We start from the raw sequence: 27,820 nt of genomic DNA on the forward strand, positions 1-27,820 counted from the left end.
GCCCTGCCAGTCACGCTGAGCACACGTGCACATGGGAGAGGGGACGTATCGGCATACTATTCTCATACCCTCTTCCCCCCCCCCACACACACACACGCACACGCACACACATACATCCGACTACTCTGGGCCGCGGTTTGCTACGTCATTACCGCGAGGCGTGTAGCCGGTGAGGCTGAAGGGCGAAAGAGACAGAGATAGAGAGGGGGCGGTCGCTAGCCAGGCCCACCAGTAAGCGGGCAGGCTGGGGCGTGGGAGGTTCAGGCACCACCTCCCTTCGCGGTCTTCACACACCCTCCTCTCGTCGCCCTCCTCTCCATCGGCACTTGTTTCCCATCATAGATTGCGGCGCAATATCGTCGGCACCACGCAGTCTGACCGACGAGTGTGTCCACGGTGCATTTGTGGGTTCTCTCATTCATCCTTAGATCTCAACACATTTTTTACCCGGCTCTCCTGCCTTTCTCCTCTTCCAGCGCGTCCTCGGGCGCAAGTGCAGACGGCCTCCTCTCCTCCGCCGTATTCCTTCACGAAGCGGCCACGCGAGACACAATGATATGCATCGAGCCCGATGTGGACTACTTCCGGTTGCACCTGCGGCACGTGCGCGTGCCCGTATCAGTGCTCGAGCAAAGCCCTGACGCAATCGCCGCCACCTCGACGCCAGCGCGATCGCGGGCGCGTGCGGAAGCGACAGGGTCTTCGGGTGCAAGACGCTCTGGTCCGACTGCGCCCTTCCCCTCGTCTTCTACTGCGCTGTCGAAGGGGTTGGCAGCCGCGCAAGGGCCAATGCGCCGGAGAGATGGCGGCAGCGAGGACGGCAACCACCTCTCCGCAGATGAGGCATCCTCCTGCGCCAAGGTAACTCTCGAGGAACGCGCCGATGCGGTGCATCGCGCATTACTGAGCGCACAGCGCGCCCACTTTCCTTATGAGATCGCAGACACGCTCGAGCATGTCTATTTGCTCGCTGTAACGCACTGCGCCCCCCTGCTGCTGGCTCATCAGGCCGCCACCCAGGACGCCTTGGACGGCCTCACCTCCCTCAGCAGCCTCCTGCCGGAGGAGCTGCGCTATCGCACTTTTCCCTCTCACCTCAACGTTCTTCTTGACCCAGCATCGGCCGCGGCCGACGCTGCAGAGGAAAACGGGAGCTCCGCTGGTGCGGTCGCGCCGGTGCCGCAGCGCGTTCCTGCGACACAGCACTTCTACGACTCCTTCTTCCTGCTCTCGCGTGCCCTGACACCCGATCAGCAAGTGCTCTATCGCCAATGGCAGCGCAGCGGCCGCTGCCCCGTCTCCTGCGACGCCGTGCAACGCCGAGAAGCGACCGTTGAAAAGTGTAGCCGGGGCGGCGGCACACGTGGTGGCCACAGCACAGAAACAGTGTGTTTCTCAGTCATCCAAGGTCACTTCATCCATTGCGTGCCAACGTGCGGGAGTGTCGGCAGCAGCGCGGCGACAGCAGCGACAGGCACCTCCACCTCGCGTGACAACACTCGCCGTGTGGTGGGTGAAAGCGAAAGCTACACGGTGTCGTCCACTGCCCCCAAAGGCGATAGGGGTGCGCAAGCGACGTTGACATCAGTGTCGTTGCCGGAGGCTCGGTCGCTCTTCTTCTCTGTCTACCGCATTCCCCTTAGCCGCTTTCGGCCTGCCGAGCAGCAGTACTACACGAGCCAGCGCGAGGAGTTGCGGTGGCGTCAGCGCCACCGCGTGTGGCGGCGAGAAGGGCAGACTGTGAAGCAGGTGTCAAGTTCTGCCACGTCGTCTTGTGGCTTGTGGAGCTCCTGCAGCAGGTGTCGAAGCAGCGAGAGCGAGGATGAGGAGGACGACTGGGAGAGAGAGGTAGATCCGGCCGGAAAGGCAGCTCCGCCGCGGCGTGCCTACGACGCGGCCGATGCCCTCGAGCAGCTCTTCAGCCGCGAAGGCCACGGTGTTGGTGGTGCAGCAGAGCAGACTTCCGTGGCGGAGCAGCGCAGTGCGACGCGCTTCTTTCGTACATGCCACGAGGTGCTGACAAACTACGCCATTGCGCATTCACTGTCGGCAGCCACACGCGCAGTGGAAAACGAGGAAGCGGCAGCAGGGACGCGAGTGGCCGTTGGCGCCGCGCCCTCATCGTCGTCGGACACCGCCACCGCAGCCGAGCCTTCCCCAGCACACCAGCAGCACTGCCACCCTCGGCCGCCGCCGTCGTTCCCACGCCGGTTTCCTGGCATCTCCTACGTTGGTGTCGCCCGCCTCCTTTACTCGCTGGCCCCATGCGACTGCTACCACCTGGTGAAGGATGGCAACCCCCTCTATGATGCCCACTCGTGCCGTGCTTCGTACGAGCCGCAGGCGGTGCCCCTCTGCCTGTTCTCAGACCTCTCGCCGGAACCTGGCGCGGCTGCAGGGACGCAACGGCAGCGAGGTGGCACGGGTGGCGGCGGCAGCGGTGCTCTGCAACTGGCGCAACTAAAGCTGAAGCCATCGCGGCGCGCGGCGGCTGCTCGGGGCGTCGGCGAGAGGGATTGCTGTTCCAATGGTATACCCGACAGCACAACAGCAGCCGCCTCTGTCGCGCCGTTTGTGGCCTCCGCCTCCGCTGCTGAAGCTCGGTCGCCGACGTCAGGAGTAGCAGGCGACGGTGCCCACGGCGCGGCAGCTGGAGGCTGCCAGGACGGCCTCGTGCGCACGCTGTTCCCGTCCCGTGCGTCCTCCCCAGACCGCGCCGGCCAAGCAGCCGCGACCGTGCACGGCACATCGCATCCTCCGCACTCGGTGACGGACGGCTTCCTCCTTGTGTCGGCATCTCTCATATGCAACAGCATCTCCGGAAACCCAATGGCACGGCCGCAAAGCCTCGTGGAGAAGGGGGTACGCGCGTCCAGCTTTCTCCTGCCTGACGGCGCGCGCACCGGGGGCGGCACCGAACCGGGGCGAAGCTGTCGCGCTCCACATGTCGCCGCTTCGGCCCGCAAAGAACCTGCTGCAGCCGCTGTCAATCTCTTCAAAGCACTTTCGCAGTCGTCGCTGGCGCAGCACAAGCTGCGGTACGGCAGCATACGCCCCATCATCTCTGTCGCTGTGCTTGACAGCTCGCAACGCATGTCAGGTGGCGCGAGCCCGGACGATGCACGATCGCACGGCATTCGTGAGGCGACGCAGCTGCAGTTGAGTCAGCACTACTGCTGTCGCGGCCTCGTCGACCACACGTGGTTTTCTATTCCAGTGCAGCGCACACCGGCGGAGCAGGAGGCGATTCAATGGATGCCCGTGATGCTCGGCTCCACAGAATGCGTGAGTGACGTCGGGTTGCGGACGGCCGTGCACCTCGGCATCTTTCCGTGTGCGTCGCTGCGGTCTCGCGGGGCGAGCGGCGGCCCTGCCGATCTCGCGAGCGCGTGTCCGTCCGCGCCGCCGGACCAGTGTGACGGAGTACTGCCGACCCGTGAGGGCGCACTGTCGTCGTTGAAGCCGTCGCAGTCCATCAAGAGGGCGGACTCTCCTGCCGCGCTGAGGCAGACGGCGGGCAGTGGCGCGGCTGCTGTTGCCGACTACACCCACATCAGCTCCAGTATTCCATACAGAAAAAAGGACATGGGCACTGCAGTGGGTTCCTTGGCACCACTGCGAGCCCTCCCCGTCAACTATGCCGAAGACTATGCCGAGCATTCCTTCTCTGGACGAACGGCGTGTCCATCGTCGAGAGCCGGCATCCACGTCGGAGCCGCTCGGCCAAGCGCGCTGGGGAACCGTCGATCACCGCGGGGAGGCAGAGAGTGCGGAAGAGAAGCAACTGCTGCCTGCGCTACTAGGGTCGCCCCGGAGCAGTCGCTTACGTGGAGCGCCGAGGGGGGATGGAGGCACGACTGCGCGCTGCCGAGCTCCCTTGCCGCCCGTCGCACGAAAACAGGTGTGCCCCTCGCCCTTGACTCCACTGGGGGCGGCCAGCCGTACGCGGTGCCGCATGGCATGACCGCCACAACGACGCCGCCCATCACGAGATCTTCGCTAAACCGCCGCCTCGACGCCCAAGCGCCGTGCGCAACTGCGAAGCGAGGTTGCCTTTTTCCAACGGCGGCGGTCTCGGGCGAAAACGGCGAGGTCGACAACAAGCATGTCGGTGCTGGCATGACGGATGAAGAAAAAGCACGTGCCCGCCCTCCCCCCGTGACGGCCACGTCGGTGCGGATGGCGCGTGGCGGAATCGCGCTTACCTTTGACGTCGAGCCAGCGCAGCAGCGGAAGCCGTCTTCATCCGCCGCGACCAGTAGTGCATCAGCAGCATGTCGGCGCAGCGCCCATCCTGCCATGGTGAACATGCGGCGTTCGACAAAGCTCCTGGGCGACGGTGGCGCTACCGCGCACGGCAGCAGAAGTGGGAAAAGTGCTGCGAGAAGTGCAGAGGCTGACGACGTATCCGTCGAGACGGCTTCGGACTCGGTGGATGCTGACAGTACTTTTCTGAAACGTCATTCATCGCCTTCCCGCACGCGTGGAACCGCGCGAACGCTGCAGGCGACAACATGGACCACATCGCGAGGGCCCGCGAGGGGGGGAGTGCTGGCAGCGGCCGAGAATGCAGAGCATGGCGACCGTCACGGTGGTGGCGCTGGTGGCCGTGACGGTGCTACGTTTGGCTTACGAGGCAGCGACCCGATCGCAGCGGCGCTACCATACTGTATAGCCGGCACTCTGGGACCACAGCAGGCAGTAACGAAGACAATCAACTGGGCCGACCAGTCGCTTCCCAGCGCCGTCGTCACGAGCAACACCGGCACTCACCGCCGCGGAAGTCCTTCCTCACTCCCTGCCCAGCGCACCACCGTGGAGGCCATCGAGATGGAGAAAAGAGAGCTGCAGCTCGACGCAGCCCGCAGCGTGCGCGGAGGCGGTGCAACATGGATACCAGCAGCGTTGGCCGCGGCGGCGGCGGCGGAGCACCGTGCTGGGGCGTTCGATGCCAGCTGCAGTAACTACAGCAGCATAAGCAGCGGCTCTCTACAGGCCAACCTATCGGTGCCCCACCCCCATTCTTTTCGTACGCAGCCGAGCACGACGTCATCTGCGAGAAGCGACCAGCCGTATCACGTCGAGGCAAGCTCCCCACTGAATCCCACATGGCCACCACGCTGGCTCGGGTCATCCACACCATTTCCGCCTTCCAGTGGACCTCCCCGGCACGCACAGCAGCAGCAGCAGCAGCGGCAGACATCACGACCCACCGGTCCATCCGGCAGCGTCAGGGCAACGCCGACACAAAGTTTTTCTCTTCTCCCCGCACCGCTCGATCAAAATACAGAGCTCAGCCACCGAAAGATTGCACCGGCACCGGAGCACCAACTGTCGCAGCACATGTACCAGGATGACGGTCGCCTTCTTCCAGCTTCACGCCAGCATGGCTCACGTACCGCTAGCTTCTTCGCTGCTTCTGCACCGCACTTAAGCTTCTCACCGTCAGCACTGGACCTCTCCGCCTCTGGTGTGTCGGTTAGTAGCAAGAGCGACTCGACAGCCATATGGCTGCCGCCCCACCAGATCCCGTCAGTGTCGTCGTCGCCGCCGCAGGAACGCTTCTTCGATGACCCCATCGCTCGACGGACAGCGCACAAAATGCATGAGCTCCACCGCGGCACACCGACCCCAGCCGCTGCCGCTACACCGGTTGCAACCAGCGACGGCAGCGCCGCTCCGCGCAGTGCGCAGAGTGCGACCAATGCACCAACCTACTTCTCCATGGCGTGGAACGCCCGGAAGACGGTGCAGGGAGCATCGGAGTCGGTGCCATGCCTATCGCCGGATCAGCAGCGCCTCTCACCTGAGGTGGCAGAGTGCCCCTTCCCGTCCTCCCGGCTCTCTCCCACGGCGCGGCGAACCATCGGAGCCGGTCGTCTCTCATTCCCCACGTCTGCTCAGGCACAGCGGTACGGCAGCGGTGGGGGTGGCGGCCTCTTCATCGACGAGTACGATGACGCAGCCGTCACTACCGGCTCGGCGCCACACCTCGGTAACGGCGGCGGCCGGGCAGCAAGTCGTGTGCGGCCCCGTGGTCTCTCTGCGATGGATACTGCGTGGTGGCAACCCGTTCATGAGCTGTCCTCGGCGCCGAACCTCCGCCATGGCATCACAGCGCCGGTAGCACGTCTGTCGCGCTCGAGCACGAGCGCATTGCGCTTCTCGGGCACCGAGCAGCCGTACAACCTTCCTCTAGGTGCCGCCTCGAGCCCTAACGGTCATCGTGGGGAACTTTATGGCGATGAGCGCGGATATCACCGAACCTGCGGCACCATCGCAGGTGATCCCTCTCTTCAGCAACGCGGTCGGCGCTCGTACGACAACTGTGTAGCCTCGGCCCCTGGCGCTCTCTTGGGAGGCGCGAGGCACGATAGCAATAGGGGCGCGGACGATGTCTTTGTGGAGGAGCTTTCGCTTTCGCCGGTGAGGCTGCACCGCACGCAGCAGCGGACGCCGTTCGCGGTGCGTCGCGCCCGTCGAGCGGCGTCCGCAACTGCGTGCCACCGTCAGCGACTGTCGTCCCGTTGCCGCCCTCCTCTTGCGCCGCGCACTGCCGGTGGGGATCTCGTTCGTGACTCTCGCGCTGGCGGCGCAGACGTGAAGGAGCTGTACAAGTCCCGCCCCAGCTACGGTGCCGCTACCCCAATGCCCTCCGCGGCACGGCGCGATGGCCTGTCCGTTCGTGAGCGCGTTCAGTTACGTCGATGGGAATTAGAGCGGGGGCAGCGACTGACCGACTATCAGGCCTACCTGCAGGAGAACTACCTCTGCGGACCCATGCCGAAGCGCTACTGCTTCGAGCGCCAGGCGAGTGATACCGTCGCCGACCCGAGTCCATCCGCCTCGGGTAGTGGTATAATACAAGAAAGTGGCGTGAGTGGAAGCGGCCAGCAGCGGTTCGCCACTGTTGGCGGCACAGAATGGTCACCGAGGACAACGGCAGTGCCTCCGGCGGGGCGCGCGACAGCAGCGGTGTCGCAGGCAGGCAGAAAGGCGCGAGACTTCAGCATTGGCATGTGTGCCTCCGCACCTGCGTCAGCGGCCGCGACGGCAACACCCGACGGGGAGCCACTGCTCCGGAGGCCGCCAGCCGCGTTAGGGGTCCGCGCGTCCTCAGTCGATGCAGCGCGAGCCTGCCAAGCCGAGGCGCGCCTTCGTCAGCAGGCAGAGCAGCGGGCAAGCATGGAAGCTCGGCAGCAGATGGAGGAGCTCGTCGATGGTGCTGATGCTGCACAGCTCTCGACCGGGGTCAACGTGAGTTTCACGCTGCGAGACGTGGCCACCGTCTTCCTTCGACTGCCAACCACCTCCCTGCGCATGCCGCGCACGCCGGGATCGGAGCCGCCGCACGTCAGCGGCGGTTCTGGGCTCGAAGTGCTGGACATCTGCGACGCCACATGTCGCAGTGAGGGAATATCCTGCTTCCTCTCCCGCAAGCCCGCGCGGCTGCGGGGCGGTCGGGCGAGCTATCTGGAACGCATCAACCTCTACCAAGAGCCCTTCTTCCTGCGCGATCAGGCGTTTGTGCTGCTTTTGCCCGTTCCCCATGCACCAGCACTGAAAGTGTGCGTTGCGGTTCACAACATCAACGATCTGCTGGCGCTCGTGTGCCAGACGCCAGTGGCGTCCATTTTTCCGACAGCGGAGGAGGCGCGGATGAGGCGGCGCGAGTACGCATTCGTAGACGTAAGCAGCTGCGTAGACGAACGGCGGGAACCGGCAGCGAGATCCGTCGGGGAGCGGCGGTGCCTCTTTGGGCTGTTCACGACTGGACGACCTTTCCTCGCCACTGGCGCACGTGCACGACTCGAAGCCCAGCAGCCACTGCCGTCATCAGAAGACGATGACGTCGCCCGCCGAGAAACGTCCCGTCGGCTGCATCTTGAGCACCAGGGGGAGGGGCTGCGCCTCACATGGCACCATCGAGCCCGGCTGTGGTATGCGCTTCTGCGGGCCGGGCTGAACTGCCTCGAACTTCCCGCGCGCACCTCGCCACTCTTAACGGACCCGGTCGCATGCAAGGCGCGGTGCGCGCTGCTGTGTGACCGAATCGCCGCCTACGCTGTGGCACGTCATCGGCTGGAAACGCTCAAGGCTATTCAGCAGTCGCACCGCGAGGCGCCCGCCGCGGAAGTGTCGAAAGAGCGGCTGTGGACGCTCAGCGACGGCACTCAGCTCGATGGGACGGGCGACAGCAGCGGTGGGCGTCTGGCGGCGAGCCGTCTACTGTGCCCATCTCTGCTCACGCCAGAGTGGAAGTGGGGTGAAGATGCCAGCGACGATGGGGTCTGTGACAAGGTGCACCAGAGCCATCGTCCGGCAATGCGCAGCAGCGCTCGCGGTTTCACGCTCAGGGAAGGCCTTTTCGGTGGCTTCAGTGGCGCCAACGAGGCGTTTCAAGACCCGCAAGTGATGCGGAACGAAGTCGCGCCCACCGTGGGCTGGCCGTCGACCGCGTGGGGTACGCCGCCCCTCGCCGCGTCGGCCTCCACATATGGCTTCGCCACTGGGCACCACGCGGCAGGCAGGCAGACGAGAGATCGCGGCGACAGTCAGCTGCAGCGAGCAGGAACGCCGATGCCAACGGGGCCCTGCACCATCAGGAACGCTGCACGCAATCATGCCTCTCTTCGAGAGCTCAACTCCTCGCTGCGCGATGGGCGGACGGTGCCGCCCCCGTTGCGCACGACGCGCTCGATGCAGCTACGCCTCGCCGCCAATCAGCGTGTAGCAGCCGGCGACGCACCTGTGTCTTCCCTGCGCCACGCTACGCACGCATCGGTGATCGAAGAGCGACGCTTGGCATTCGACGATGGCGAGCGGCGCAGCGACACGTTCGGTCTGCGCTCGCGCTGTAGCTTCAAGACCCCTCCTCGCCCGTCCCTTAGTCGAGGGTCCGCGCCACTGCAGCAGCCGTGTCCTCGAGGGGGCAGCGGCTGCGGTGATCAAACTGCGTTCACATGCCCCACCAACGCTCGGGATGGGGACATCGGTTCCTCGTGGAGCTCAGCGCACACGCGCGTGGCGAAAGGTGCCGCTCATAGCACGACCATGGCAGTGGATCGACGGAGTGGCGCGTCCTCTGCGGCGCACGGGTCTTCTGTTCGCGCTTCGTGCACTATCGCGTCCAGCGCCAGCGGCGCCCCGCTTTCGCTGACATCAAGCACAGAGGTTGAAGCGACCGCGAAGAGCGCCGCACAGCGTACCATCCCCGCCTCCAGCCTTGCACTCGGTGCGTCCGCAGTAGCTACACACTTGAGCCTTCTGCCCGAAAATCGTGAGGTCGACTTGGTGAGTGCACTTGCCCTTCTTGCCGAGCAGCGCGCCGCGAGCGTGGTGCCGCCGCTGACAACCGTACTGTCGTTTGTGCCACTTGCATTGCAGCCCTTTCGTGGAGCAGGGGCTGGCATAGTGGAGGACGATAGCGCCCCAATGGTCAGCTCTCCTGGCGCCGGCTCAGCATCACCCCTTTACGCTGGCTTCGTTCCGAATCCCCTAGAGGTGCAGCAACGCCTTCCTCAACCGTTCGACCTCTCCATCGCGCAGGTGCAGCAGCTACTGCAGTGGCAGTGGGAGCACCATCAGCACAGTTACACGCTGATACCGGTGCCTCTCCGTACCAGCGCAGCCGCCGGTCCCGCGGAGGTGGACTTCTCCCTCAAGCGCTGGTCGTCCCCGCACTGCGTGGAATCCGCGAGCCGTGGCGGACTGAGCAAGCCGGCACTTTCCGCGGCGCCGTCCTACGCGGTCTCGCCGCTCGCGCGCGAGCTGCTGCTACACCTCCTGCGGTGGTCGTGGCTTCTGCCGGTCGACTACGAAGCGAGTCAGCGCAGCGGACGTCACCGGCTGGCCACTACTGCGACCATCAGCAGCGGCCTCTATTCCTTTATGCGCAGCCTCCTTGTACCGTCGTCGATTCATCGTCCTCAATGGCGCACGCTGGTGCTCATCGCGCTCCTCATCGCCGCGACGGAGAACTCGGCCTGGTGCCTCCGTGCACTTCTTTTTACTGGCACCGGCTACTGTGCTTTCAACTGCGCGACAGTCGGCTTGCTAACGCGGCTCCCTTCGCACCGTGGTGCCTGCGGCTACCGCGGTCGTGGCGGATGGCGTCCATGGCGGTGGTGGAGGGGCACGGCTGATGTACGGCGCAGAGGAGGGGACTGCCGCTCTGTCTGTCGCCTCGCGCATCCCCCGTCATCCGCACTAGAGAGCGAGGCCCCACCCCTCGACGACCGTGTGAGCCTTCTCTACTGCATCGGTGAGTCCACAACACAGGACATGCTGGAGCAGCGACGGGCGCACGTTGCGGCGCATGCGGTCCTCGTGCGTGTGCTGCCCCTGCAGAGCGCGGCGGCCTCGCTCCTGAGTCGATTGCAGCTCTTCTCTTCCGGCTACTCCACGGCGCTGTCGCTGTGGGTGGCGCTGCTGCTCCTCGCGCACGCCCTGCTGTATGTAGTGTACCTGGAAGCAGTGCGTGCGGTGCAGCGAGGCTCTTTTGGTACCATGTTTGCCTCGGCGGTGGGGCCGCAACGGAGGGCGGCCTGGCCAGCGGAGTGCGACGGTGGCACCAGTGATGAGACGCTATCGGCGCTCCGGCAACGGATGCTGCTGCTGGCGCGCGCTACTTGGACGGGTCTCGATGCCACAGCTGCAGTGCCCCTTCGCTCCTCTCAATCGGCCGCCTCTGCGTCGACGGCGGCCACAGCAACGCGACTGGGGCTGCTGCCGAGCCTCTCGCAGGCTGTCTGGCGCAGGATGTTCGGACCTGTTCAACATGTACTCGCTCAGAGGCGGCGGCCCGTCGTGCACAGCGGCGAAGAAGCCGCCGCGGTCAGAGTGGCAGGCGCAGCGGAGGCCGAGCCCCCATGTGACAGCGATGCGGCAGTCGCGGTAGCGGATGGAGGCACCTTCAGCGCGGTGTCGGGGGCGGCTCTCGGTCACCACGACACTTCCTCCTTCTACCAGAACGGTAAGTACTACGCCTACGGCGCAGAGCTGCCGGCGGGGGCGGAGCAGGCGCCGAGCGAGTGCCTCCGCCGTGGTGCACAACGCGGTGCCCGTGGAGGTAATGATGGGAACGGTGGTCATTGGCCGGGCGTGCTGCACAACCAAACCGCTCGCGCGATGAGCTCCGGCTTGGAATTTGTCGCTCTCGAGCGCAGCGGTCTGTATGTGTGCCCCGACAGCCGGGCCGCCTTCTCAACAGCAGACCCCAGTGTGCTGTGGTTCCTCGTCGCCGTCTACGTGGTCACAGTTTGCCTGTCTCGGTCGCCATACCGGTGGCTGTGGCGGCGCGTGTGGAGTGTATTGACGCACGACGACGCTCTGGCGAGGCGACCTCTCCTCACTGTGTGAAGGGCGAGCGCTATCATCCGGCCATTCGCTTCGGCTTCTGTAGCGGTGTCTGTCGGCGTCTGTGTTGTTCATCCTTCCGCGCCCTGGCAGACGACCGCGCTGGTGTGGCAGCAGTGGTCATCTCGGCTGTGCAATATGGCTGCGCCGTTTGCGGTGGGAAGGAGAGATGGAGATGCCCCCTCTCTGTCGCTTCCCCCGGGCATATCCTGTGTCCCCTCTCCTTCTGTTCTACTTGCCGTGCTCGCGTTCACAGATGAGACAGACTAAACGTACGTGTGTATGTGCGTGTGCGCGCCTATGCACGTCGCCCTCATCTGCTCCTTCTTTCTTGTTAATCGGCTGCGCTTTCTTTGTGCCTTTGCAGGGATCTTCTTCTCTGCGCTCGAGCGCGACGAGCTCATCTTCGCTGCTCGCCGCGTGGCGTCAATGCGCTCGGCCATAATCTCCCTCATGCGCGCGCGCTCTCCTCCGCACCCGCTAGCTGCGCGCCTGCACCTTACCAGCTTCTTTCTCGCCTCCTCTCCTCTTACACGCTATCGCACACATCCCGAGCAGGTGGTAATGCACCAGCGAATGGACACGCCAGTCGGCGGCGCCTTTGACACCCACGAGAGGCTCCGTCAGGCAAATTCGGCGAAGCTGAAGGCTCTCCTGCAGCGCACCGCGGCGGCTGAGCGTGCGGCACGGCGTGGAAAGAAATCTGCTCTTCTTACAGGGGACTATCTCGACTTTGAGTGCAGAGATGTTGGCGGCAAGTGGATGAACGTGGGGTGGGGAGCGATGTTGGGGGCGGCGCTCCTCCTCTTTTATGTCATGTGGTTCACCGATTGGGTACGGTGAAGTCGCTCTGTGTCTGTGTGTGTGTGTGTGTGTGATGAGGGAAAAGGTAAAAAAAAGGCCTGTGAGTCTTTCCATCTCCGCGCGCATCAAGGCGGAGGGCGCGCTGCGGTGTGTCTGTTTCTGAAGATCATTTGGCACACACACACACACGCTTACTCCCCCCTCCTCTGGAGCTGTTCACAGCAACGGATGAAAGACAGCGTGGGCTGTGAGCTTGCCCGCCGTCCCCTCGTAGTCACCGTGAGCATGCACAGGCGCGCACGTCTCCGCGTGAGGGAGGAGGAGGAGGGGAACGTTGGCTCTCGCTGTCACTCGATCTGACTGCCGGTTAACTTTTTGATTCATCTCCATTTCGTTTTCTGTTGCGCGCTGCTTCTTCGCACAGATAGGTCAAAGAAGCCCTCTCCTCGCCCTAGCCATGGCGCGCCCATTGCGCGCGCAGATGAGCAGGGTGCCCAGACTGCAGCACGCCTTCTTCGCTATGGGCGCAGCACTCCTCGAGTCCCCGGCGGGCAGGTATATCCCATACGAAGCGCGCAACTGTCCGCCCTCTAGCGGCTGAAGCGCGGGGCACCGAAGGCATTCGAAGAGCGGAGCGGAGCGCCCCGCCCCCACCCCTCCCAAACACAAAAAAGAAAAGCTGTGCAGATGCGCCGGAAAGAGGATCCACCCTCGCCTTTTAGGCGGGGACCTCCCGCCAACGAAGCACCCATGGCCTACACGCTGCGGAGGCTATTAAAGCAGTCACGACTCGACCTCGCCAAGCGGGATGGCACGTGCGCTCGCACAAGTGCGGGGCCCGTCGAATAGTCTTCTCTGCTCCCGTGTGTACGTGGCACCGATGGAGCCAAAGCTCCTCTCTAGTGTGGACGCACCGTGGGGTGATGGCAGCGCAAACTGCAGGGCGGCGCTTCAAAGCACCCTCACGCCATAGCCGCCGCACTGGTTGGCAGTGTGCCTCAGTACGCCGGCAGCGGAAGACCTGCATGATGGGGACGATCTACTAGTGTGCCCCTCGACTCGATGATGCACCCACGCACCTCGCCTGCCTGCATACCTCCACATGCGTGAGAGGAGATCGTTACCCCCTCCCCTCCTCCTCGCGTACCTCGGAGCGGGAGGTGCACTCAGCGGGTCGCGCCACTGCTGCCACGGCACTTCGGCAGATCTCCCCCACGGGTGGGCAGATGGCGCGGTGCGGGCAGACTTCAAGCCCGGAGTGGGCGCAGTGCTTCGTGATGGCCACACATCGATCGTGATAGCAACAAAAGGCTGCCGACCCCTTGCTTGGGACTGCAGCGATGAGTGTGAAGCAGGGGAGCTGGGGGCATGACCTGCTGCAAGTGCTATTGGCGCAGGCAAGGCGCAGAAACGCGAGCTTGGGCGCTGCTACCGGCTCGCGCCCTCTCCTCATGGGGTTCAGCACGGGCCCTCCAATGGCGATAGGCGACAAACGGCGGCCTATTTGGGGCACCACTTCTGCCGCTGACGGCCCGCCACATAAGCGCCTCCTCCCTCCACCATGTCTGTCGTCGCTGTGCCGGGGAGCCTCAGGAAAGGCTCCGCACGCCCGCAGGTCAGCAGGCTCGGAAGCGGCGACTCCACGGGCACATGTCACCGGTCTGCTCACCATTCCCGGACGCTGTGCTGGCAAGACCGCAGCGGCGGCCATCCTCGTCCGACATGCACACGTGAACGTCCCCGTGGTTTAAACGGCAGCGGTGTATGACTGGCAGCGACAGCATGCAGCGCAGCTGATGCCCTGCGGCCTCCTAATGCGCGACGGCTGTCATACCCCACCCTCGCCAGAGCCTCCGTGGCCCTCTGTCTTGGGTGGGAGGGCATCCGACCTCGCGTCGTGCTCGGCATGCTGAGCGATACTCGAAGATCGCGCGGCGCTCAAGGCACACCGCATTTCACGCGTCAGGATCCCTCACGCAGTGGTGTCAACATGGGTGCCTCAGTCGCGCTGCACGGGCCCCTTCAGTCGACTCTCTACCGCCTCCTCCCCATCAGAACGGCATGCCATGGATTCGCTGCGCGTAGGTGTGTGCCTCTGCCAGGGGCGCCCTCTGCTCGGCGCACCCACTACTGTGAAGCGCGTGCGGGCGTGAGGGGATGGCGGGGCGCGGACTCCTGGCACCGACACGCCTGTCGCGACGCATGCGTGTAAGCGGCGCAGGCATTTTTCAGGCGGCATCGCCGGCAACGGAAGCCACAGTCATCGAGTCTGCCCTCCGCAGACAAGAAGCGCGCCCTGCGCCAGGCCGCCAAGGCTGCGCGAATGCGGGCACTGGGCACAGGCACTGCCAGCCACGGCATGGCATGCGCACAGGACGCGGGGTGTAAGAGGGCCCTGACCTGGAGCTGGCCGACTTCCTCCTGGAGGCGGCACGCGCGGATGCCGGTATGCAGCCCACACGAGTCCGTCTGGAAGCCGCGGTGGCGCACACAGGGCTGGATGCGCTGTGGCCTGTATGCGCCTGCACGCGTACATATGTATATGTGTCTCGGTTCGTGTGTGGCCCAACACACATTCGCTGATGCGTTTGTCTCGAAAGAGTCGACCCCGTTATGGACGGCTGCTGCGCAGAGCGCGCGGCATCGCCGCGCTCCCCTCTGTGTCGCACTTTCTGTTGTCGGCGTGGGGCAGAGGAGAATGTCCTACCGCCCACCTCTCCTCGAGCACCGACGTCATGGCCCACACACATGCACACCTATCTGCGTCGGCCCCCACTCGTCAGCATGTGCGGCGTGCCCCCTGCCTCGAGCCCAGCGCGGAAGTGTGCGCGCGCGGCTGCGTATTTCTACTCCTCAACGTTCTGCCTCTTTCACCTCGTCCGCGAAAGCGGCTCTATACAACCGCTGTACACACTCGCGCATCGGCTGTCAGACGTGTAAGGCCCGCATCACCTCTCGCGATGAGCGACTACGATGAGCTCTACGAGGACGACTTTGAAGAGGAGGCGGCCTCTGTGGGCGCGAAATCCTTCACAGGCTGCCTGGGGCCCGTGTCAACGTCAAATCGCACCTCTCCTGCCATGTGCACAATGCCCTCGAACGGGGGTTTAGCAACCGCCACAGCGGCGAGCCATGGCCGCGTTGCAGAGAAGAAAGCGGGGGTGAAAGGTGCACAGGAGCGTCGCACGTCTTCCTTAGGCTCGAGCTTCTCCAGCTATCAGTCGGCGGCGGCAGACCCGCTGCTGCCGTCAGCACACGAGCTCTGCTCCTCCTCCTCACACTCGTCGATATCTTCGTCCCGAGATCATGTGAGCTCTACGCGCCCCACCGAGGGTGTCTGCAATGCTCGATCAGTTGCGCAAGCCGCCGATACGGTGGTGGTCCCATCTGGCGGCATTCGAGCATCCGCCTCGCCGGCCAACTGCAGCTCGGTTACCCCCGCCTCTACGCGCTCCTCCGCTCCACAGACCCCTGAGCAGTACAAGGTCGCCTCGATGGGCGCCCGGGACGTGTACGCCGCGCCCAATGGCCGTACCGAAGTACAGGTGGACGCCGGTGCGGCTGTTCTTCAGCCGCACCGGAGTTCGCCTTCCAATGCATCAGAGGCCACCAGCACGGCAGCGTCCCCCGAAACTTCATTCTCCTCATCACCGTGCGCGTCATCGTTGTCGGGCCGCCCCGTCCTCGCACGCCGCCGCATCTCGCCTACCGAAAGCGGCAGCATTTTGGAGACAGACGCAAAACTGCCGCAGAGCGCCTCAGCTCCAGCTCGCGCCTCGCGCAGCCCCTCGGCCTCCTCCAATGGTAGCTATGATGATGCCAGTGACCGTGGCCGGCGCCGCAGCACCTCCCAGTACCCCTCTGCTGCTGCTGCTGCTGCAGAAGCAACACCGTCGGCCGCAAAGGCGGCTGGTGCTGTAACGCCAGTCATGCGCGACGTCTCCGCCGATCGGCACCACTCTCAGTGTGGCTCGAACACGTCCTCCAGTTGCAGTAAGGCGTTGCACCAATCGAACTATACTTCGGTTGTTGTCTTGAGGGATGGCGACGACGATCGCGGTCATCGTCGCACTCCAGCTGAGATCGACGCCACGGCGGCGGCGATCGATGACGAAAAAAGGGAAAGTGTCGGTGACGGTGACGCTAGCGCTACCATTGTGCCCGCGGAGGCCGCGGTGCCCCAGCGGCGATTGCTAAACACCTCACTGTCGGACGCCTACTCAGACTCCTTCACCAGCCCCTCCTCATCGCATGCTGTTGCGAAATCGTCCTCGTTCTCTATCTCACCAACTGCATGCGCCTCCTCGAGGCATGCATCGCTGCTAGGCGGACCGAGTTGCGTTGGTGCGTCCGCCAGCGTCGTTGAGTCGCTCCCGTCGACGCATCAACAGCAGCCTCCAAGTCCACCTCGCGTACTCGCAGGTGCGGTGCCGCCGGGCCGCAGTGTTGCTAACAGCAGTAGCTCTCCAAAGGGCGCAGCCTTTGCTGTGAAGTCCCCAGCCTCACACAGCCGTGCTACCATATCTAGATCAGCGTTGTGCGCAGCTTCGTCGAAGACCCGCGCGGCAGGTGGGGCTGCAGTGCGTGGCCAAAATGGGCCGAGGCAAATTAGCGTCGCTGCTGGCAAAACGGCGGATGTGCAGCTCTTCAATGGCGTCCTCGGTTCACTGAACTCACGCGCCGCCAGCGCCGATGACGAAAATAGCAACAACGGGCATGTGGAGAAGCCGCAGAACAATGTATCTCAGAAATGTCTGCCGTCGCCGCAACGGCGTTTTAACTCTTCCCGAAGTTCGACACCCTCGTCCAAGGATGTCTCCCTCCCTAGCATGGTCATCGCAGCGGTCAAGTGCCGATCAGCGACGTCGACCATTGCCGCTGAGGGAAACCACGCGCCAGAGCCGGATGAGCTGACGGCGCTGCTGGCGCGCGTGGCGCACCTCCGCGAAGAACTGGCCACGTGGGACAGTCGTATCGCACGGCAGCGTGCTTCGGTAGAGTTAGGGGAGGGTAGATCAGGCCGCGGGACAGCCTCCTTGGCGCAATGCCACTCCGCGGACGCAGCTGGAGCGGCGCGGAGACGCAGGTCCTCCAGCGACGTAAGTCGGCGCGCCGAGTCGGTTGCGCAAGCGCGACTGGAACCCATCGACACCAGAGGTGACCGCCGTCCCTCCAGCTCACGACTCGCGAAGCTGAGGCAGGAGAACGAGCGGCTTGAACACCAGTACGCGCGCCACGACACCGGAGCAGCGGGGATGAGCGTGCAGACGCTCGTGGTGCGGGCAGAGATCCAGCTGCAAAAGGTTCGTGAGCAGCTAAAGGTAGTCACAGCCGCGCGCCGCGCTCTCGAGAACCGCGACAAGCGTGCCGCACACACGATCGAAGAGGTGCACCGTCGCATGCCAACAGCTTCTGAGCTGCAGGAGCGGCAGCTCAACGAGGGCATATACTCGCGCACAGGGCTGCTGCGCACTGTGAAGGAGCTGAAGGCGAATGTGGAGCGCACACGCGCGGCAACCGGACTGATGGAGGCGAAGTGCCGTGAGCTCGAGGCGCAGGTGCGGCGCAAGAAGCTGGCCTCCATTACACCGAGGGAATATGAGGGGCTCCGCGCAACCCGCGACGCCAATGCAAAGACGATTGAGAAGCACAAGACTGCCATCTTGGTGTACGCCACCGCCTCCGCGCAGGATGCGCGCAGCAGCGCGAAGGCCGCACCGAGCGGAGGATTCGCTGGTGGTAGTGCGACGTATTCGAACCGAAGCTCCCGCACGACTTCGCCACGCTCGTGCGCTGTCCCGTCATCGCGGGTGGGGGAGAAAGAGAGAAAGCGGCAGCATAAGATCGGCGAGACTGAGGTGTTGAACGCTGAGTTTGTGCTTCAGCAAAAGAAAACACTGATGAACCGCAAGCAGGAGCTGCAGGCGAAAATCAACGATCTCTGGGGACGTGTGCAGAGGCGCGACGAGCAGATCAAGGCGAATATGGGTGCGACTGGGCTCAACTACTTTGGAATTGCCGGCTCTGCCGTTGCTTCCGGCGCGCCGTTTTACGTTGTCGGCGGCACTGGCTCAGCAAGCTTAACACCAGCGACCACGTCACCGTTCGCTGCGCAAGATGTCGACGTCCCAGCTGCGGAGAGCGGCGCTGCCGCGGCGCGCAAGAGGTCTCTGCGCGATGTGCTGCGGACTCCCGTGAAGCGGCGAACAGAGGAAGTGACCGTGGCGCCAAGCTTGCTGGGCGCCATCACCCCTGCGCGTATGAGAAGCCAGGACAGCGTGACGGGTGCCGTTAGCGGTGCACACTGTGGGCTCCACTCAGCCCTGCCGGCACTGGAGCACAAGGGCAAGCGTACCGTACATGCCGAGGGCCAGCCATCTTTATCTGCCCTCACAGCGCTGGCAGACTCGCCCGTGGAACGGTCAGCCCAGAAGGACAGCAGCAGTGCCGTTGCTAATGGGGCGCCAGCCTCTGCTGCTGCAGCTGGCACTAATGCGCAACGATCTTCCGTGCTGACTCTGTCACGCGACGCCATAGAGGCGGAAGTCAGTGCCCGCGACCGCATCGAGGCCGACCGGTGCAAGGCCAACATGGGCGACAGGCAACTCGGTCAGGGTGCCCCTGAGCAGAAGCGCAAGAAAGAAGCAGCGCGGCCGACGCTCTCGCGGAGACTTGATGGCGCAGACAGAGTGAAGGCCGTGAGTATCACCCGCGGTGATGGCGACGTGTTTGAGGAGGAGCCTGTCCCCGATGAGGCGGAAGAAGCTGAATGCGGCTGCAGCACCCGTACAGCAGGTCAGTGCGGGCATTTCACCGGCGCAGCGGTACGTCCGCGTGGTGTGTACACCAAAGATCTACCAGGGCAGCCGCTGATGGACGAAGCAGGGGAAGAGCAAGGTGCCACCAAAAGCAGCAGGTCTGGAAGGTCGACGCCTGAGTGGCTTCGGGAAGACTAGCGGGTGGGCCGCCGTGTCCCTTGCCCCTCCCCCTTCTCCCTCCCTTCCGGACCTCACTGCCGCTCTTGCACGGTCTCCCTGCCGCCATCTGTGTTGTCACATCCAGTCCCGCCGGTAGCTCCGCCCGCCTCCGCCCCGCTCATAGCGCCTCCCGTCCTTCCTCTGTAGCCCGCTGTCGCTGATGCGGCCACCGCTTGGTGCGCGTGTCCCCCTCACACACACACATTTTTTCCCTTTTTTCCCTCTCCGAGTAGCAGGCGGGTCAAATGCGTGGAGGCAGAGGTGTGCGAGTGGAGGTGAAGGTATTTATAGAGAAGACAAACTAAAGCATATATATATATGTGTGTATGTGTGTGTCGCCTTCATTTGGTTGCACATGCGCCTCCCTCTAACGCGCGTCTCCTCGATGTGTCACGTTACCCTTTCGATGAGGGCGCGCGTAGTTGCCGGGGTGCAGCGAAGGCATCATCCTCCCCAGCTTCCCCTTCCTTATATATATATGGGTGTATGTGTACGAGAGGCGTGCGGAACTGTTGCGGACGGCGGGCTGCTACACCCGCTGGTCCCTTTCTCGTTCCCTTTCTCTTCCGCGGTGAGCACGACTTCCATTCGAAGATATTTTGACCCTCTTCCTGCAGCGGTAAAGGCGGAAGTGAGAGGGAGGGGGAGGGGGGGTAGAGCACAAGTGCGTGGCATCATGACGGGGGGGGACCGCGTGTCTTGGTTTGCCTTCCGCTCCCCACTACCACCACCCCTCCCCTCCCCCGATTGTGTTTGTGTGGAGTCCGCTGCTGACTTGCTATCCCGTTTCCTCTCGTTCTGTCCCCCTTGGGTGTTTTGCTGTCGCTCCTCTCTCGCTTCGCCATGCGTGCTCCTCGCCCACACGCACCCGCACCCTCTCCCTCGCCCCCCACCACACCCCCACCCCTTTCCTGTCTCCCCTTCCCTCTCAGTCCTTCCTCCCGCCAACGCCATACATACACCACTTCCAAAGCGTCGCCCATCTCCACGGCCCCCTCCTCACCTCAAGCGCACCCAGCGCCACGGAAGCGAGGCGTGAACGCGCCAACGGGGGCACATACGCAGACGCTCCATGCAAGATAGAAGGGTGGGGCCTCCTTTGACCTCTTCCCACTACTACGACCACTCTCAACGAAACGGGGGGAGGGGAGGGGAGGGAGGGGATCGACAAGGACTCAGCCTATGCGCCTTCATAGACGTGCGTAGCTCAACCAAAGAAATTCAAGGGGTCGACGGTACCATCTCGTGCCTCAGCCCGCCCCTGCGAGCCCCCGCCCCGGTGAGGTCGTCTATCGCGCGGAGCCCTTCCGCCCTCTCCACCCGCAGGTGCCCACAGTCCTCGGGTCGCGCTGCCCATGTCCAGCAGTGAGAAGAAGCATACGGCGTGGGTAGACGCTGTCGCCGGCGGCTTTGGCGGAGCTCTTGCCAAGTCTCTCCTGAGCCCTTTTCAGCGCGTCGTCGTCCTGCAGCAGCTCGGACAGCACAAGAGCTACAGCATCGATCAGCTGGTGCGCCACATCTATGCACAAGACGGCTTGAAAAGCTTCTGGCGCGGCAACCTCACCTCGATGGTCATTCGAGTGCCCTACAGCGGCATTCAGTTTCTACTCTACACGCAGTTTAAGTTTCTCTTTCAGGATTGGCTGGATCGCCGCCATGCGGCCGCGGCGCTGCCTGGCCACAGAGTGCACGGCAACGGCGACGATGGCGGCGCGCCCGATGCCGCGACGCCGAGCATAATGATGGAGAAGTTCATCATGAAGTGCGGTGCGGGCGGCATCTCAGCGACGATTGCTGGCGCCGCCGTCTACCCGGGAGAGGTGGTCCGCCTCCGCCTCATGTCTGGCGAGAGGCAGTTTACCAGCATTGCGCACACGTGTCTGCTCGTGTATCGGGAGACACATTCGCTGCGCAACTTCTACCGAGGCATGGGGGCGTCGCTGATGCAGCGCGTGCCGGACGTGCTGGTAAGCTTTGCCACCTACGAGACCATCAAGTACGCCGTTTTGGACAGCCCACACCCACCCCTTTTCAAGGACAACTACGCGGCGCGCAACGTGCTCTCCACGATGCTGGGCGGCTCCGCGGCGGCGATTGCCTCCATACTCGTGGCGTTTCCGCTCGACGTAGCGAAGCGACGCATAGGCATGTCTGGCCAGGGAGCCGACAAGACGGTCTACCGTGGCGTCGGCGACTGCCTGCGGCAGATTTACGCCAAGGAGGGCATTCGTGGCTGGTACGCTGGGGCACTCGTCGAGGCGGTGCGGTGTGTGCCGCAGGTGATCCTCATGTGGATGTTTATCGAGGCCATTCAGAATCAGCTCTCGCCCTAGACGAGAGCGGCATCGGCAGACGAAGTGCGGGAGAAGAGGGCGACGAAGGAGCCTTAATCGGTGTCATCGCTCTCTCCCCCCTCCCCCTCCCTCTCTCTCCACTGTCTCACTGCACCCCGTACTTATTTTGTAGATCCTCATCGGTGCGTTACGCCAAGGACGAACAGTTGTAAAAGGTTCAGCAGAAGTCGCTGCTGCGTCGTAAGCGCCACGTCTGCAGTAATGCGTTTGTGCGAGATTACCAAAAAAGCATGTGCCTCTACGCCTCTGCTGGCGCGTATGTGGGCGCTCACGCATAGGTGAAAGAGGGCGAGAGGAGGGAGCGACCGCACTGTCACTGCCGCGCCTGTCGTGCACAGGTGCGCCGAGCAGAAGCGGGCGTCGCTTGAGTGGTGCGATCTCGCCGCATCCCGCGCGACAGTGCAGCGCTGCGGTGAAGGCGCGGTCGAGGTGTTCTGCTCTGTGCCCGCCATCTCTCTCTCTGCCTGTGTGTGCGTGTCTGTTTGGCGGAACTTCTTCGCTCCTGCGTGGCGACGTGGTTTGATGAGCGACCCGAACCGGTGTGCCTTCGCCCTCAGGGACGTTGGAGAAGGAGAGCGGGTGCGCGAAGGAGAGCGCGCAGGCCCACACATGGGCTGCTGCTCCTCCTCCATCCCAGCCCCCGGCGCGGCACTCATCGGCTTTCTGTTGATGCGTTTCGATGCTTGCAGCGCACCGAGAGACATCCGCGTGCCCCGAGCCCATGCGTCTGCCTGTATGAGCTGCACAAGTGGGCAACGGCCTCCGGCATGAGAGGAGAAGGGGGTGGTGAGTGCGCTGACTCCATACCAGCTCGATCCGCCGCCGTGTATGTTCAATGGCTTGTCGTTCATCCGCTCCTCGGCCACCGCTCCTGCTCATTTACTTCACACACACACATGTATATACATATATGTATATACATACACCACTCCAACCTCAGCCCTCTTTCCAGCTCTCTCACTTCCCCTTCCGCCACTCCCACTTTCTTCACGTACACGTACACGTGCACACACACACACACACATACACACGCACGCACGCGCGCACACACCATCAGTCACCACATAAAAGGCTCTGCACCTACACTGACGCGCTCACAGGAAAGTTGGAAACGAGCGCACACACACGCACACATACAAGGAAAAGGGAAAGCAGCGCAGACGTTCCATCGGACTACGGCGGTACCTCTCCTCTTTCCCTCCCCCCTCTCCCTTGTGCCCCGCGCTACGCATCCTCCACGAGACTTGGGGAGGAGGGGCAAGCATGTCGTCCCCGGAAGCCCGCGCCCAGATCTACCTGGTCAACCTCCGGAGCAGACTGGAAGAGCAGAACAATGCCAGCGCCGCTGCCACGGTGTCGCGCGCGCTCGACTACTTTGAGCAGCGCTTCTGGTATGAGCTATCGAAGGAGCTGCTACAGCTGATACGCGACCCAATGGTGCTGGAGGACGCGTATGAGCTGTACGCGGATGTCATAGTGGCCGTGCGCGCCGACATCTCGCCCATCGCATACGTCATGATTGTTCGCTCCGTCTGCTTCGCCCCGCACAGCACGACGCAGAAAGCACTGGAGCTTGTCGAGGGCGCGTGTGCCTCCCTCATCCACAGCAGCTCGGAGCAAGGCCACTACGCTGCCCTGTGCATTCGCGCCCTCCTGCTACTCGAGAGCACAAGCGCCGAGGATAGCGCGGTGCTCGCGGCAGTGCCTGGGTCGCCGCCGCATACGGCACGCAAGTTACTGGAGCAGGCCGAGGCGTACCTGCACGGCCTCAAGATGCACGAGGTGGAGCCGGTATTGGTGGCACTCTACGGGATGGCGCGCGGTCGAGACTATGAGATTCGGCGCCAGCACACGAGTTACTATAAGAATGCCTTCGACATCGTGCTATTTTTGGAGAAGGCGGACTTGCCCATGCGCGACGAGGACGTCACCGCGCTGGCGTACAAGACGGTGGTCGCCGGTCTCCTGTCCGACAAGATCTTCAACTTTGGAAAGCTCCTCAACTTCGATCAATTTGTGTCCCGCCTGCAGCGGGAGTCCTGCCCGCAGCACTGGGCACTGGAGATGATGCGGCTTTGCAACGAAGGCGATGTGGCCAGCTTTGAGGCCTTCTTCCGGCAGCATCAGCAGCAGATTTCACAGGAGTCCCAGCTCGTGAGCGCTGCGGCGACGCTGCACCGCAAGGTGCGGCTCATGGCGCTGCTGCACCTTGTTTTCTACACGCCTCTGAGCGAGCGCACGTTTACCTTTCACGCGGTGGCGCAGCGGTGCGGTGTACCAGACAGCGCGGCGGAGCCGCTGCTGCTCGAAGCACTCGCGCACGGCATCATCAAGGGCCGCATGGACGGCTTGAAGGAGGAGGTGCACATCACGTGGGTAGAGTCGCGTGTGCTCAGCCTTGAGGAGGTGAAAGCGTTGGCGCAGCATGTAGCGAAGTGGCGGGAGCACGTGATGGGGCTGACGAACTCGGTGCAGGAAATGGCGAAAAAGATTCCGCAGTGAAAAGAGCGGAACTGGGCAAGGCAGAAGCTGTCCGCAAAGATGTTGGAGGAGAGGGTGGTAGAGGCCGTAGGGGAGCGGCGCAGCTGCCTTCGTCACGGTGGACGCGGCCGGCGATGTAAGAGGCAGAGAAGCTGAGGGCTCGTCTTTCCGCGCCGTCTCTCTGGTGGAAGGTGAGTGTGGTTTCCCCTTCACTTCCTCCTTCGCGCGCGCGCCCCTTCTGTTGGTGGTAATGTGCGTGCATGAGGGGTCGTGCTTTGGAGCGCACGTTGCACATTGGTGTGTGCGTATGGCGGCATCATATGTGTTGGGGTGTGCGTTGAGAAAACGCGGTGCGTGCGTGCGAGAGAGGGGTTGAGAGATGGAGGGAGGCAGGGGGGCGGTGGTGCGTGCGCTCATTGCAAATTGCCCTACCCTACCTCTGGTGAGAGAAGGGGGGGCAGAACACATACGCACGCCAAGTTACATTCACAGCTTAGGCCTCTCTGGATTGGCTCCCCCTCGTCTCTCCCTCTATTCCGTACAGTGGGCCTTCGCTTTTTTTGTTCTGCCGCATGCATGCCTGCGACGTTCGTGCTTGTTCCGGGTGCCCGCCTCCGTCTGCACTCCCTCACCCCACCCCACTCTGACTCCCCTCATCGACTGCGCTTCGCTTTTTATGTAGTTGCGCTGAAGAAAGAAGAGCCATTCAGGTCATCAAGGGAGAGGCGCGGTGGTCTGCCCTTCCCTCCCCAGGCGCCATCGCCACCCATTTCACCGCCGCACCCCAGCGTGGACACCACCACCGCCACCACATCCATGTAGCCTTCCAGCGCAGTTTCTCACCGCCTTAGGATCGCATGTGTGCGTGCGCTCACCTTTCCTCTCGTCCTGTTCGTCATTGCCACTCAGGAGTAAATAAGACAGGCAATGGCGGTGGAGCGATGCTGTGACGTCGGAGGCGCGACTGCTGTAGCCATTACTGAAAGGAACTTTTTTCACCCTTCTCTCTATGAAGTGTCCCCTCCCCACCACCACCCACCAGCACACGCACATACACATCGAGAGTGGAAGGCCCCAAGCATCCCTGTCCCCTTCACAAACTGCCCGCGAGTGTATACAAACACGCGCAGCGCACGAATTCACATCGATTTCCTTTCGAGACTCTTTTGCATGCGTATATGGGCGAGTGCCCGTGTCATCACTGTGGCTCACGTCTACCTGTCTGATCGGCCTCACGGCCGTACGCCACGCGGCTATTTCACGTCAGTGGGTACTGTTGCGTCCGCACACTTTCCAGAAGAGGCGAGCCACCAACAGGCGGGCGGCTGAAGCACCGAGTCGCCCCCTCTTCCCGTTCGTCTTGTTGCCCCTCATATATATATATATTCGTCAGCAGGTACGGGCTGTGCTGCTTAGGCACCGCCTTTTTGTTCTGGAACCCCATCGCGCAGCTCCCGCATCTTCACCTGTCTCGTTCTGCACCCTCGGAGTACTCTCTCCCCCCTCCTCGTCTCCCCTCGCTCAGTGGGGCGCTCGTTTAGCTGTTGTCACACCACAGTGACTGTCACCCCACTACTGTGACCGTCGTGTTCGCTCTCCTGCGCGCACCCTTTTTCCCCCTTCTTTGAGGTCTTGAGAGGCCCTCTCATTTCTGTTCGCTCAGTAGTGGTGCGCGTTCCACTCCCCCCACCCCACCTTCTTCTTCATAGGCGACTCGCTTCCAGTACGGCTCATGTCGACTGTTCTCCGGTGTCCGTGCGCCGTCTCTCGTACGCCCTTCTTGCCGTCGCTTGGCTAACGGTCTCGGTTCTCGTTGTCGACTCCTCTCCCCCACCGACATCACTCACCCACCCTTTCACCTTTACACATACGCTCGTCTCGCAGTTGTGGTGGTGGTGAAGGTGCGTATACATGTATATATATATATATGCCTGTGTAAGTGTGTGTAAGTGTGGATCACGCGTACTATCTCTGCATTTTTAAGTTCTTTTTTCGTCACCACATGTACACTACCCCACACCCCTCCTCCCTCCCCTCTACACCCCGCCCACCCACCCATCGTCACCAGCAGCCGACGAGAGGTCCGTGCCGGACTTCACCACTCCCCGCCGGCGCGACAGGCCCTCCTCAGCAGATTCTCTCAATAGAAGCACAGTACGTTTCCTCGTCCAACACCACACACATCCACACACAGGCGCAGCGAAAGCGGATAAGTCTTTCATGAGGAGCTCAACGGCCGCCTTTTCACTCGCACACGCACACCCTCTCCCCCTCTAAGGCTCTGCCTCCTCGCCAGACGGTGCGCGTCCGTCTTGGCCGCTGCGTGCGTGTGCATGTAGGGTGCGGCTTCTCTCTCACTGCGTATATACACACGTGGGATTCGTCCGTTGCCACACTTTTTTTATTTTTGCTTTATGTGTATGTGTCTTTCGACTCGTTGCTCGTGTCTGACTGCGCCATCAATACCCACCACCGCGACGGCGAACACCGTCAGCTCCATCATATTCGTTGCCTCCCTCCCTCTCTCTTGCACACCTTTGTTCCCTCGCTGCAGTTATTTTTGCCTGAGATAAAGGCGGAGAGCGGAGACAAGCGCGCCGACTCCTCAGCACCGGTCATCCCCTTCAGTGAGGCCGCGCTCGCTCCCTCTATCTCGTCCACGCTGCTCCGACCCTCGACGTTCAGAGGCGGTTCACCCTGCGCGCTGCACACACACACACCAACACGTTTGACCCCCGTCCGTTTTTTGGCCGCCGGTGAAGCCAAAAGAAAAAATTCTTCCCGTTGGTGTTGCTGCTGCCCCAACTCGCGTGGTGTTCGGTGAACGCATCATCTCCCGCCCACTCACCCCGCGCGTGGGAACATTCAGTTGTCTATTGTACTTCTTCACATCTTTTTGTGGTTGTTGGACTAAACAGAGATCGCATCGCTCGCTGTGGCTCCTGTCCATACTTCCTGTATCACTCGATTGCTCAGACGCCCATCACTGCCCACCGCCTGTGCGACTGTGCTGAGGTTACGTCTCGCTCCGTGCACGGGTGCGCCTCTGCTGCAGTGACGGTGCAGTGCGGTGCTCCCCTTTTTTCGCGCGTTGCCATTTTCTTTGCCGTCCTCACCCGGCCCGACCTGACCCGCAGTCATTAGACGAAAGCGGTGTCCTGCTGCTCGAAGATTGACCTCCCTCCCTCGTTGCGGACGGCGCCGCGGCTGCGCCTCCGTCCCTCCCCTCTCCACACCCCGAGCAACCAACCGTCAGCGCCAGCCTCGCCCCTGCCTGCGTTACGAGAATGGACACCTCCACCGCCGCGGAGCCGACAGCGGCGCTGCGAAAGCTGCTCACAGGGCGGTGTGCCCCACAGCAGCCCCTCAATGCGGTGTTGCAGGCCGAGGCGGCCGCCTATCTTTTGCACGAGCGCGTTGCCGAGGAGGCGGCGGAGCTGTCAAGAAGAGACCTGCAGCCCTTCGCGATGCGCGGAGAGCAGCCTCCAGTCCCGCCGGAGCTGCTCATCGAGCTGGAAGACGGCGAGCGAGTCGGGTACCCTCCGAGCATGGCAGTCCCGCCCAACGGTGCCGCCGCCACAGCAGCAGCAGCAGCCGGCTCCTCGGCCGCACAGCCCGAAAAGCTGAACCTGTGCGCGTGCACTACTGCCGCATTCGACGCGTGGCTGCGCGCCGTCGTGCAGTCCATCCCTGCGCCAGCGGAGTCGGCCACTGCGGGAAAGCACGGGGATCGTCGTCGTCCCGGCAGCAGCGGGGGCCGAGGAGAATCTAGAAGCCCTACCCGTGTGTCGCGTGAAGAGGCCCTCTACACGGCACTAGAGCTGCTCGAGGCGGCTGTGTGCTTGC

General features: G+C 63.1%; 5 protein-coding genes across 5 annotated transcripts; all 5 read left to right on the forward strand.

Moving 5' to 3' along the window:
• Nucleotides 1-552: 552 nt before the first annotated feature.
• LSCM1_06288 (uncharacterized protein) lies at nucleotides 553-11,361 on the forward strand (the record flags this gene model as incomplete). The annotated part of the gene is made up of 1 exon (XM_067323719.1): nucleotides 553-11,361. The coding sequence occupies one exon, from the start codon at nucleotides 553-555 to the stop codon at nucleotides 11,359-11,361; it is 10,809 nt and encodes a 3,602-aa protein (XP_067179348.1).
• Nucleotides 11,362-11,811: 450 nt separating this feature from the next.
• Nucleotides 11,812-12,201, forward strand: LSCM1_06289 (uncharacterized protein; the record flags this gene model as incomplete). The annotated part of the gene is made up of 1 exon (XM_067323720.1): nucleotides 11,812-12,201. One exon carries the CDS (start codon nucleotides 11,812-11,814, stop codon nucleotides 12,199-12,201), a length of 390 nt encoding a protein of 129 aa, XP_067179349.1.
• A 2,921-nt stretch (nucleotides 12,202-15,122) lies between these two features.
• LSCM1_06290 (uncharacterized protein) lies at nucleotides 15,123-19,118 on the forward strand (the record flags this gene model as incomplete). Its single annotated transcript, XM_067323721.1, has 1 exon — nucleotides 15,123-19,118. One exon carries the CDS (start codon nucleotides 15,123-15,125, stop codon nucleotides 19,116-19,118), a length of 3,996 nt encoding a protein of 1,331 aa, XP_067179350.1.
• A 1,376-nt stretch (nucleotides 19,119-20,494) lies between these two features.
• Nucleotides 20,495-21,472, forward strand: LSCM1_06291 (uncharacterized protein; the record flags this gene model as incomplete). Its single annotated transcript, XM_067323722.1, has 1 exon — nucleotides 20,495-21,472. The coding sequence occupies one exon, from the start codon at nucleotides 20,495-20,497 to the stop codon at nucleotides 21,470-21,472; it is 978 nt and encodes a 325-aa protein (XP_067179351.1).
• A 1,284-nt stretch (nucleotides 21,473-22,756) lies between these two features.
• LSCM1_06292 (uncharacterized protein) lies at nucleotides 22,757-23,995 on the forward strand (the record flags this gene model as incomplete). Its single annotated transcript, XM_067323723.1, has 1 exon — nucleotides 22,757-23,995. The coding sequence occupies one exon, from the start codon at nucleotides 22,757-22,759 to the stop codon at nucleotides 23,993-23,995; it is 1,239 nt and encodes a 412-aa protein (XP_067179352.1).
• Nucleotides 23,996-27,820: the final 3,825 nt, after the last annotated feature.

This window comes from Leishmania martiniquensis, chromosome 19 (genome assembly GCF_017916325.1).
Source record: "Leishmania martiniquensis isolate LSCM1 chromosome 19, whole genome shotgun sequence".
Lineage (NCBI taxonomy): Eukaryota > Euglenozoa > Kinetoplastea > Trypanosomatida > Trypanosomatidae > Leishmania > Leishmania martiniquensis.